This window comes from Centropristis striata, chromosome 19 (genome assembly GCF_030273125.1).
Source record: "Centropristis striata isolate RG_2023a ecotype Rhode Island chromosome 19, C.striata_1.0, whole genome shotgun sequence".
Lineage (NCBI taxonomy): Eukaryota > Metazoa > Chordata > Actinopteri > Perciformes > Serranidae > Centropristis > Centropristis striata.
The window spans coordinates 34,357,802-34,370,842 of record NC_081535.1 but is presented as its reverse complement, the minus strand read 5'-3'; the positions used below and the strand labels follow the sequence as shown (position 1 = coordinate 34,370,842).

Genomic DNA, 13,041 nt, shown 5'->3' with positions numbered 1-13,041 from the left:
AAGACATAAAATGACCAGTAAAAAAGGAAACAAAATGACCAAAAAAGACACAAATTGACCACAAAATTATCAAAAAAGACACAAAATGACCAAAAAAGACACAAAATGACCAAAAAAGACATAAAATGACAAAAAATAAAACACAAAATGACCAAAAAAGACATAAAATGACAAAAAAAGACACAAAATGACAAAAAATAAAACACAAAATGACCAAAAAAGATATAAAATGACAAAAAATAAAACACAAAATGACCAAAAAAGACACAAAATGACCAAAAAGGACATTAAAATGACAAAAAATAAAACACAAAATGACCAAAAAATACATAAAATGACAAAAAATAAAACACAAAATGACCAAAAAAAGACACAAAATGACCAAAAAAGACATAAAATGACAAAAAATAAAACACAAAATGACCAAAAAAGGACTAAAACACATTAACACATGAACACTGACTTCCAAAATGATTCGGCGACCCCCAGAAATCATCTCGCGACCCCAAATGTTCTAAGCTAAGCTAAGCTAAACTAAGCTAACATGCTGCAGCTTCATATTTACTAGATAAATCGGTATCAGAGTGTTTTCACTCATCTGATCTCTGAACCGGAAAGCAAATTAGTGTATTTCCCAAAATGTCAAACTCTTTGCGTAACACGTTCATATTTAAAGAATGCTTTAATCGTCTCTCACAATACATTTGTGTGTTTGACAGAGAACATCAAAATAAGACATCATCATCATCATCATCATCATCATCCAGAGAGCGAACTGAAATCAACTTTTCATAACAAACGTGGTTCATTTTAAGTGACTTTGATGGAAAGCTTTTTTTTTATTTATTTTTTTTTTTTTACTACTTATGCATGAGGCAGTAAAATCTTTCAAAACACACATTTTACAGTTCTCATGGCCCATATTTTTTTTTCTCTTTAAAAATAATTTGTACCGTATATAATTATCATTTTCTAATTATTGTTCTGTTTTATAAATTATAGAAAACAACACAGGATTGGCACGCAGCCACGGCCATCAGTGTCAGAGATGAGAGGAAATAGAAATCAGTGTAAAGTGATGAAGGCTGAACATCATTTCATAATATATATATATATATATATATATATATATATATATATATATATATAGTCAGGCGGCTTAGCTAAATAAAGGGGACACGCTGGACAAAAGCACCACATTTTTTCCACATGCTCTCTATCACCATAGGTTTCAATTTTTGGTAGGAGCCACTTCATCAAGATTGCAGATCGCAGATGGCACCCATATAAAGTCTATGAGAACCAATACATCTTCCAAGCCACACAGAAGGTCAATCTGGGTGTCAAAATCTACATTTTCTGGGTCCAGGAATCATTTAAAGCTGTTGAGAATATCACTAGATGATTATTTGATCAAATAGAAATGTTCATTTTCACCCAGACTGGTAGGCAACTCACTTCAAGTGCTGCAGCAGAGAATCCTGAGCTGAAAATGTTTGGAATCTAATAATGATGTAAATACATGGCCAAAATGAACATATCTATTTGATCATCTAGTGATATTCTCAGTAGCTTTAAATTATTCTTTGACCCAGAAAATGTAGATTTTGACACAAAGATTGACCTTCTAAGTGGCTTAGAAGATACACTGGTTCTCATAGATTTTATATGGCTGCCATCTCCGATCTGCAATCTTGATGAAGTGGCTCCTACCAAAAATTGAAACCTATAGTGATAGAGAGCATGTGGAAAAAATGTGGTGCTTTTGTCCGACGTGTCCCCTTTCCTCCCAAATCTGGTCCTAAACTGCCTGACTAATATATATATATATATATATATATATATATATATATATATATATATATATATACATATATATATATATATATATAGCTGTAACATCTGGTTCTGCCTCAGAGACCAGGAGCAAACTGTCATCTCCTCTAATTAATATCTTCACATTCCATCACTGGTGCTAACAGAAAAGGCATGTTTAGTTCGTCTGACATGTGAAATATTGAAATCGTCTCTGTGAATAGAAATCTTCATTATCGACTAGCAAAAATATCTTCTCAGGATCAGAGACAGAGATGTGAAACATTCAGAGGAGGAGCTGAGAAGAGCCAAACAAACAAAAGAAGCAAAAAATGATGTAAAATGCAAAGCAAAAAGGATATATTGTGTATTTACATAACAGCAGGTACATTAGGTAGTTTACAGTGTATTGCAACAATAGCAGAACTAAACACAGACAAGTTTAAGGCGTTGATTAAGACCTTGGTCATCACTGAAATGACTTCATATATATTATTATTATGAATACATTGAACTAGATGGGACCAGTTCTGTCTCTTTAACCCTTTGATGCACAACATGGTCTAAAGTGACCCGACTGAGTTTTTATATTCTATATCTTTGCAATAAATTAATTTCATCATTCAGTATTCCAGGTTTTCCTCAATCAATTTGTTTTTGATCATCATACATCCTCATTTTTTGTTTTTCATTTCTTACTTTTTGCATAAAAACCCTTTTATTATCACTACTACTGCTTCTAATGCACAACATGGGTCAGAAATGTCATTATGGGGGTATTGTGTGTATAATTTTAAGGAAAAATGAATTTAATCAATTTTGGAATAAGGCTGAAACATAAAAAAAAATTGGAAAAAGTGAAGCGCTGTGAAAACCTTCCAGATACACTGTATGTGTGACAAAATGATACATAAACATGTTAAATATATTAAATATATGAGTGTGGAAAGTAACTATTTGAAACAAATTACTATTATTATAGTATTAGGTCATTTAATTTTAAATCAAATTTGGATGAATGAGCCATTTTTGACCCATGTTGTGCATCAAAGGGTTAAAGTGAAATGAAACAAATGAAAAATAAACTGATCCAACTTCCCCTGATTCTCTTTCCTCAAAGGATAAAATATGACAGAACAATTTCTACCGACTTTAAACTGCATCACAGAGCAAAAAAAGCAACACATTTGTTTGTCAACGTACCTAAAACATGTATGGCTTTTCTTTAAAGGAGAGCAGGAAAAAAAAATACTTGTGTTTGTGTAAAGATGACCAAAGAATAAGGCACCAGTAAAAAGCTCTCTGTGCCTTTGGTTAATACTGTCATGTGCATTTCTGGAGGGAAAGTTTTCTAGCTAGGGCCTAGAACTGAAAACATAATATTTCAGCATCTCAGATTTATGGACATCTGTAGATTTAATTTCTAATCCAAATTCGTTTATAATAATAATAATATTTCACCTAAAATTTAAAAAGTGCTCTGAAAGATGCATTAACAAAGAGGTAATACTGGTTCAGTTTTTAAAATATTGAATCACTGACTCATGCACATTATTATTCCGAACAAGACAATATTCAAAATTTGATATGGGTCATGTAGACAACATATTCTGTCTGGATTTTCCGAATCAGGCCTTATTCTGACATGTAGATATTCCCGATTAAGATGTGGGATTTATATTATCTGGGGGTTAGGAGCATGTTTACAGCACAAACAACCAGTCTGCAGAGCTGGAGACTAGCTGCATCGCCAAAATAAAAGCCCACATTCCTGGTTGGAAGAAAAATACTCTTGAATATCAACAGTGTGTTAATTTAATGTAATTTATTAATTTAATTTAATTTAATTTAATTTAATTTAATTTAATTTAATTTAATTTAATTTAATTTAATTTAATTTTTATTTATTTATTTATTTATTTTTCTTCCTGTCTGTTTTTGGTGTCTGTCTCGGTTGTTTGTAAGTGTCTGTATTATATGTTGAAAAATAAAAAATTTAATAAATACTTGACTAAAAAAAATTTAAAAAAACAGTTTGTTTCTTCTTCCAATATCTAAAAGCTGACCTTTTCCAGAAGCTGGTTGAAGGAATCAAAGAGTGAGAGTGTCTGTATGTTGCCGGGTAAAAAATATTTTGCATGCATTCATCTTCTGCATGTACGTAACTCCTTTTGGAATATAAATTTGAAACAGCTTAGTAAGAATAATATTGTCTTCTCCAGAATAAGGGGCAAAAACTGAAATATCTTTTGCATGTACATGTAGTCACAGCGGGTTAAGAACACGTGTCCTCATGGATCTGATAAATCTAATAAATACATGAATGCAGATTTAATGTTAGCTGTGCTGCAGCACCGCCTGCAGCCACCAGAGGGCAGACTCACCATGCAGACCTCAGGGTCTGAGGGTCTGAGGGTTCGTCTCTTTTCTCTGAATGTTTTCATGTGCAAACTAGATCTTTCTCCCCAAACGGAGCCAGATAACTGCAGGGTGAATTACAGTTCAGTATTTTTGAGATTTGGTTAAAAATAAACATGTGAGAGCTGATTAATTAGTGTTGGAAGCAGACGGGCGCTGCTGCTCTCTGCAGCTGCCATTTTTTTTACAAACATGGATCTGGTGCTCCTTCATACATGTCATCAGCTCGCTGCGACTCGCTACGTGACCACAGCGTTCATGTTCTCTACAGCAGCTGTTCTCAACCTTGGGGTCGGGACCCCAATTGGGGTCTCGAGATGATTTCTGGGGGTCTCCAAATCATTTTAGAAGTCAGCTCTGTCTCCACTGTGTTAAAGTGTCAATGTGTTTTAGTCACTTTTTTGGTCACTTAATGTCTTTTTTGTTCATTTTGTGTCTTTTTAGGTCTTTTTGTGGTCAATTTGTGTCTTTTTTGGTCATTTTGTTTCCTTTTTTTAGTCATTTTGTGTCTTTTTTTAGTCATTTTGTGTCTTTTCTGGTCATTTGGTCATTTTGTGTCTTTTTTGATCATTTTGTGGTCAATTTGTGGTTTTTTTTGGTCATTTTGTTTCCTTTTTTTGGTCATTTTGTTTCTTTTTTGGGTGATCTGAACTGTGCGTGTGCGTGAGTGGGGGTCGCAGACAACATGCATGTTAAATTGGGGGTCGCGACTCAAAAAGGTTGAGAACTAGTGCTCTACAGGAAGTGATGCACCGCTGTATAACAGTCAGCTTCACTTAGAGAGCCAGTCAGATACTCACACGTCAGATTAGTTTCTCCCTCTTCAGGTGCAAATATCTACAGTTAGTGTCACAAAGCTATCTGATACTTTTTATATTATTTGAAGAAAGCATAAGTTAAACAGCTCTGATACAGTGCAATTCTGTTCCTTTACTGCTGTGGCGCTACATGAGCTTTAAATCCAGTAATCAGCACAAAAGCTTCTTCAATGTCATACGAGGCTGGACATTTAGAAAGCCCACCTGGCCCACCTGGCTCTGATTGGACCCTCTAACGGTCTTCTTCAATCCTCCAGCCAGTTGTGGTGAGTTTTTGGTCCCAGACACAAGAAGAAGTGTCTCATACTGTAGGCTGCATCACAGCTCTTTAACTATTAATAATTCCAGCTGAGCACCTTCACAAGTTGGCAATTTGAATATGAACAAGTATGAGAGCCTGTTTAGCCTCATAGGTCACCATCTTATTCACCACGGTTTGTTTTACAGCGAGAGACAGACGGAGAGTTGGTTAAAGAAAATCAAAAAACTGTGAAAAGCAAAAAAAAAAAAAAAAGGATGCTGAAAAATGAAAACGTCTTGATTAGCTAAAGTGCTAAAGTGTTTCTGGTGTGTGACACTGAATGTTACAGATTGTCAGGTGAGCTGTGAGGTCACACAGGTGAGCTGTGAGGTCACACAGGTTCACACAGGTGCTCTAAGAATACAGTTATACAGTCACAGGGCCGTGGAGGGGACGGGCCCTCAAATGACAACCTGTTCTCCTCCAGAACCACAAGAACCACAAGAAAAGAGGCTGTGATTTGAGACTGGAACACGTCTCAGTGTTGGTCTGACCGGAGAGGTCTCCTGGAGGAGGAGGTCTCCTGGAGGAGGGGGTCCCCGGGAGGAGGAGGTCTCCTGGAGGAGGGGGTCTCCTGGAGGAGGAGGTCTCCTGGAGGAGGGGGTCTCCTGGAGGAGGAGGTCTCCTGGAGGAGGGGGTCCCCGGGAGGAGGAGGTCCCCAGGAGGTCCCGGAGCTCCGTGGATCAGCGCTGAAGAGACCTAACTGTTCCTCCGCAGGGCTGCGTTCACCGTCCTGCCCTGCTGGGAGCGACGGACCAGAGGAGGAGGAGGAGCAGGAGGAGGACGAGGAAGAGGAGGAGGTCAGGAAGGAGGAGGAGGACGAAGGCTCTTACACTTCATCTCGTCCAAGCCCTTCCAGTACTTGTAGTTCTCAGACAGGTGCTCCATGAGGCCAGGCAGGCTGGCGAAGGCTGAGGACACAAACAGAAACAACACGTCACTAACTGATGATATGATGACAGACGGAACGACAGGAGGACAGGAGGATGATGATAGCAGGCTAAACTTCTTTATGGCAGACTATACGATGACTTTTTCTGCGATTTTGGACAAAAAAGTATAGCTTTAGATAAGATATTTTACGTATTTTTTTGGACGACATACTGTAGTATGACTTTTTTTAATGTGATTTTGAATTATATAATATACAATGACTTTTTATTTTATTTTGGACAACACACGATTTTATGACTTTTTTGCATCAGTTTTTATTACAAATTTATGACAAAAGAAACTATGACATTTTTTTCTTGCGGAAATACTATATTATGGCCCTAAATCATATTTTTTTGAAAAACTATACTTTACCAAGATCAATGTGCTATTCTCAAGCATTTTTTATTTATTTTTGGACTAAAGTCACTTTAACCATATTCTGACTTTTTACATAATAATACGACCTTGGACATGTCATAATATGGTGTTTTTTGGACGAATTATGTTCTAATATGTATGTATAACAGACTACACTTTTTTTAAATAGCTTTTTCAGGCATTTTAAAATTTGAACTTTTTGATAAAACACATAAAACACATATAGTATGACTTAATTTTTTATTTGGTGTTTTTCTGTGATTTCTGGACATATTATACTGCTATGTATCAACAGAGTATCATGAGAACACTTTTGGACAACAGACATGACATTTTGACTTTTTTTTTACCAGATTTTTTATGGTATTTTGAACATAAACATTTTTTATGTCATACTATACTATGACATTTTCTCATGAAAGTTCATTGCCATAATACTTCATGACATATGAGCTTTGAGGCAGGCAAATGGTGTGTGTGTGTGTGTGTGTGTGTGTGTGTGTGTGTGTGTTCTTGTTCTTCCTACATAGTGAGGACCAGAACACGTTTTTAACCAACATGATACATGAGGTTACATGATAATGATAATTAACTGAAACTGTATTGTGTGGTTACAAAACTAACTAAAATTATAGTGAAAATGTCCTTCGTTTTCATCTTTGTCAACTTTTTTCATACATAATGAAGATGGATCAGACAAAGGAAATAAAAGCAAAAGACAAATACCCCATTACAAAATGCTAAAACTAATAAAAACTAAACTAAAACTAAAGCATTAAAAAAATACTAAACTAAAACTAGCAAACTCACTCTAAAAACTCATTAAAACTAACTGAATTTGAAAACAAAAAATCACAACAAAATTAAAACTAAAACTAATGAAAAATCCAAAACTATTATAAACTTGCAAGGGAATTCACTGTTACAATGAGGGTCCTCACAAAGACAGAAATACAAGAATTTGTGTGTGTGTGTGTGTGTGTGTATACATGTGTGTGTGTGTGTGTGTGTGTGGTGTGTTCATGTACAGTGGTTCATGTTATGTACACTCTGCCATGTTGCTGAAACATTAAAGGCGTCTCCTCGTGTTGTTTACATCGTCTCCTCCTCTTGTTGACGACCCGCGCTGCGTCACCACGGCGACCTGGCAGTCACCAGGGCGACCTACCGGTCACCCTGGTGACTGGAAGCGGCTGTTGCATGTGTTGTTTTTGTGTTTATGTGTGAGTGAATCCTACTTGACTCTCTCCTCCATTAACCCAGTGATCCTGAACCCGTCCCTCTCTACATTTCCTCCTAACTTCCCTCCTCTCCGTCCCTCTGGCGTTTGGAATCTTTCCGTGACATCACAGCTGTTGACAGTAAACAAGTTCCCTCTTGGGGAGACTGAACTAAAAGGGAACTTCAGTGGGAATGGGGAGCTAGAAGAAGAAGCTTTCCCTGCTTTCCTTCCCACTTCTCCTGCCTCCTCCTCCCTTCCCTTCCTCTCATTTCCTATCTTTCAATCTGCAGAAAAATGAGGAAATGATTGGAAGCATTGATGGAGCGAAGATCTGAATGTATGAGGCTCTTTTTAACATCATCATTCGAATTGAATTGCTGAAATAAATCAGAAATGTGGCCAATGATTCATGAGGTTGAACCGGACTAGTTCTGTTTCTATTTAAACTGCAACTGAAATACAAAACTTAAGCACATCTATCAAAATTAGAATATTGTGAAAAAGTTCAATACCTTTTGTCAGTTATTTCAGAAAGTGAAACTCGTAAATTATAGATTCTTTACACATAGAGCGAAATATTTCAAGCCTATATTTCTTGTAATTTTGATGATTATGGCTTAGAGAGATTGAAAACACAAAACTCAGTGTCCCATAAAATTTGAATATTACATAAGATCAATAAAGAAAAAGGATATTTTAAACACAAATAACAGGCTCTAAGCCAGAATCATCAAAATTACAAGAAAAACAGGCTTGAAATATTTCACTCTATGTGTGATGAATCTATATAATGTATGAGATTCACTTTCTGAAATAATTGACTAAATATATTGAACTTTTTCACGATATTCTAATGTTTTGAGATGTTCCTGTATGTGACCAAATGTGAAATAAGGTCACAATCTCCGCTTCTGTTCTGGAATTATGGTGTGAAGTAATGACGGGAAAAGTGTTTTTTTGCAGTGATGTCAAAATGAAATTGACCTTTGACCTTTTAAAAAACCCTCCACATGGACAGGAAGAGAAGAATAAAACGTGTCCTCACCATCCCAGGCGTCAAACATGTCGGTGATGAAGTAATCGATGAAGGAGATCTGAGATTTGGGAACGCTGCAGGTGTTCCTGTCGAACACCGGCATCACCACCGGCAGGCCCTGCCGCTTCTCCTCGTCCGTCTGCACACAAAAAAATGTGGCAAATTTACTAGATTAAAGTGGCAAATCTACAAGAAAAAAAGTTGCAGATTTATGAGATTTCAAGTCAAATCTACAAGAAAAAAGTCGCAGATTTAAGAGATTTCAAGTCAAATCTACAAGAAAAAAGTCGCAGATTTAAGAGATTTAAAGTCAAATCTACAAGAAAAAAAGTTGCAGATTTACAAGATTTAAAGTCAAATCTACAAGAAAAAAAAGTCGCAGATTTAAGAGATTTAAAGTCAAATCTACTAGAAAAAAAGTTGCAGATTTAAGGGATTTAAAGTCAAATCTACAAGAAAAAAAGTTGCAGATTTAAGAGATTTAAAGTGGCAAATCTGCGCGAAAAAAGTTGCAAATTTACTAGATTAAAGTGGCAAATCTACAAGAAAAAAAGTCACAGATTTACAAGATTTAAAGTCAAATCTACAAGAAAAAAAGTTGCAGATTTAAGAGATTTAAAGTCAAATCTACAAGAAAAAAAGTCGCAGATTTAAGAGATTTAAAGTCAAATCTACAAGAAAAAAAGTTGCAGATTTAAGACATTTAAAGTCAAATCTACAAGAAAAAAAGTTGCAGATTTAAGACATTTAAAGTCAAATCTACAAGAAAAAAAATTGCAGATTTAAGAGATTTAAAGTCAAATCTACAAGAAAAAAAGTTGCAGATTTAAGATATTAAAAGTAAAATCTACAAGAAAAAAAGTCGCAGATTTAAGAGATTTAAAGTAAAATCTACAAGAAAAAAAGTCGCAGATTTAAGATATTAAAAGTAAAATCTACAAGAAAAAAAGTCGCAGATTTAAGAGATTTAAAGTAAAATCTACAAGAAAAAAAGTTGCAGATTTAAGAGATTTAAGTGGTGAATCTGCGAGAAAAAAGTTGCTTTTTTCCTCTTCTTTCTCGTAAATCTGCAACTTTTTTCCACGCAGATTTGCCACTTTAAATCTCTTAAATCTGCGACTTTTTTTCTTGCAGATTTGCCACTTTAATCTAGTAAATTTGCAACTTTTTTTTATTTTGGATATCTGCTGAAGTTACCAAATATGGTTCTTCGCCTGATAAAGGGTTAATCATTAAAAAACGGCAAAGATAATTTAATTATTAAGCATTCAAAACCTTTATTTTAGCTTTTTTTAAAAAAAATCTAATTTAAGTATATTTGGAAGATACAAATACATTGATTGAAACAACGAGACAGACTCACCAACAATAACAACTATTTTTGTACAACAATGACATTTCTCATTTTGTGCACAATTTTTTATTTTGAAAGTGCAGAATAGTGAGAATTATCTTTTTTGTTATTTATATGCAAGCTTTTAGAAGAAGAAGATGAAGATTACTTTATTAATCCCCCAATGGGGAAATGGGTTTTGTAGTATTTGTATAAGCTCTCAAATACTTTTTGAATTTCATTTCTATCTGCTACAGAGGCTGAAAAATCTATTATTTAGTAGAAGAGTTCACACTTCTGTTGAATTTCCAGAAAAACTTCAGGTTTTAGGGGCTGATTTTAAAATCACCCAGAGGTTTTACAGGAAGTTTTAGGCGTCAATGGGTTAAAGTGAGCTGTTAGTATGACGCCCACCTGAGCGAAGTACTCCTCGGAGATGCGTCCGGCCCACTCGATGCAGAGCTCCAGCGGCCTGCAGGGATTGGCCACATCTGCACACTTGATCAGCATCCTCTTGATCAGCAGACGGTTCTCTGGAGAGTTCCTGATGTTGGCCTGGCCCTCACAGTCGCTGTTCACGCTCTGAAGGACAAACAGCAAACATCACATAAGCATCTGCACATACAGAAACATATATGTTGGTTAAAATACAGACTGACTGAGACATTTACTGAGTCTTTTTGCTTCTCGAGTCTTGACTTTTCTTATAAACTCCTTGGAAGCTTCTTGAAAAGAACCAAGTAATGTGTTGTTAATTATAGGACAAATTATTTTTTTCTTTATATATTTAATATGTTTTTTTGTTTCCTTGCAGCGTATAAAGAAAAATCAAATATACATAGCCACATGTGTCTCATTTCAGGGTGTCTTTTATCTTCTTAAAAAAAGAGGGGAAAAAGTAAATTAAAAATAAAATAAATAATAATAATACAAAAATATTGGCAAAAAATAAATGTAATAAAAAAAGATAATCTAATAAATTATTATTAATAATAATATTAATAACAATTATTATTTATAATATTAATACTATATATAATAATACAAACATACTAAAAGTAAAAAGACAAACAAATAAATACAAATGTGAATATCTAATCAAATAATAATACAAAAATATTTTTTTTAAAATAAGAAAAAGAAAAAAATACAAAATAATAATCTCATCAAGAAAATTAATTTAAAAAAAGATAAATAATAAAAAAAAATACTGAAAAAACTAAAAAGAAAGAGAAACAAATATATACAAAGATAAATCTCTAATCAAATAAGTACAAAGAAAAATAAATTAAACCTCATCAAATAACACCAACAACAACAACAACAACAACAACAACAACAATAACAACAACAATAATAATAAATTAGTAGGACTACTGTTAAAAAAATAAAAATAGTTGTCTACATATGAAAGGTGCAGTTTCATATAAGAATTATATATATTGTATAATGAATTTTAGGGAATTCCTCTAGAAAACAACACAAATAACTACTATAAAAAAATCAAAACAGTCGTAGTACTTTGTATTTGTTTGCTCTAAATAAGTTATTAGCATAATTATTTCAGGAGCTTTGTAGAAACTGTTCACAGTTAACAGTCCTGTAAATAAAGCTTTTATTGCCTTTATTCTTCCTGTAAGTCGCTTTGGATAAAAGCGTCTGCTAAATGACTAAATGTAAATGTAAATAAAGCATCTTTTATAAAGATGTACCACACTGAGCCCTCTTACACTCGTGCTGGTCTCTTCGATGGCGGCCATCGGCTTGTTGATGCTGTTGACAAACTTGCTGACGTGCTCAAAGTGTCGGGTCATCTCCGTGGCGAGCACCATGTCGATGATCGCCTGCCGCAGCGTCCGGAACTGATTCCTGTCCACGGAGAAGGAGGAGGAGGAGAAAGCGTTAAGATCTGTCAGACACTAATACAGCAAAAGATGACATATATATATATATATATATAATATCCAACAGGCCTCCCACCTGTCGGTGTTCTTGAAGATGTTGCTCTTGGCGTCCCGGACGGTGAGCTGGAAGGCGAGGGCGGCGTGGTGGCTCTCCAGCACGGCCGTGTCGTTGTAGAGGATGGCCAGCTCGCTGCCGGCGTTACACAGGAAGGAGTTGGTGCGGCCCGGGTGGTCCACGTCGTGCACCGTGGCCGCTATCAGCGCCGCCACCTCGTCCAGCTGGTCCAGACTGCTCTGGAGACAGCAGCAGAGGGAAGTCAGCACCGAAACACACACTGGAACTGTTTTATACTGTAACTCAGCGGTTCACAAACGTTTTTAGCCGTGCACCCCCTTCTACGACCCCCCCCAATCCCCCACACCTTCAAATGGATGGATGGTTGGATGGTTGGATGGATGGATGGATGGATGGATATATGGATGGATGGATGGATGGATGGATATATGGATGGATGGATGGATGGATGGATATATGGATGGATGGATGGATGGATGGATGGATGGATGGATGGATGGATGGATGGATGAATGGTTGGATGGATGGATGGATGGATGGATGGATATATGGATGGATGGATGGATGGATGGATGGATGGATGGATATATGGATGGATGGATGGATGGATGGATGGATGGATGGATGGATGGATGGATGGATGGATGGATGGATGGATGAATGGTTGGATGGATGGATGGATGGATGGATGGATATATGGATGGATGGATGGATGGATGAATGGTTGGATGGATGAATATATGGATGATGGATGGATGGATGGATGAATGGATATATGGATATATGGATGGATGGATGGATATA

At 35.7% G+C, this 13,041-nt stretch overlaps 1 protein-coding gene across 1 annotated transcript in view; it reads right to left on the bottom strand.

Moving 5' to 3' along the window:
* Positions 1 to 5,965: 5,965 nt before the first annotated feature.
* Positions 5,966 to 13,041, bottom strand: part of pde8b (phosphodiesterase 8B) — an 87,135-nt gene continuing 80,059 nt past the window's right edge. The window contains exons 18-22 of the mRNA XM_059358082.1: positions 12,238 to 12,455; positions 11,988 to 12,126; positions 10,672 to 10,839; positions 8,934 to 9,063; positions 5,966 to 6,263 (exon numbers count right to left, since the gene is read on the bottom strand). Coding sequence (XP_059214065.1) covers positions 6,154 to 6,263; positions 8,934 to 9,063; positions 10,672 to 10,839; positions 11,988 to 12,126; positions 12,238 to 12,455 — 765 coding nt within the window. The 3' untranslated portion in view covers positions 5,966 to 6,153. The remainder of the gene's footprint in view (positions 6,264 to 8,933; positions 9,064 to 10,671; positions 10,840 to 11,987; positions 12,127 to 12,237; positions 12,456 to 13,041) is intronic.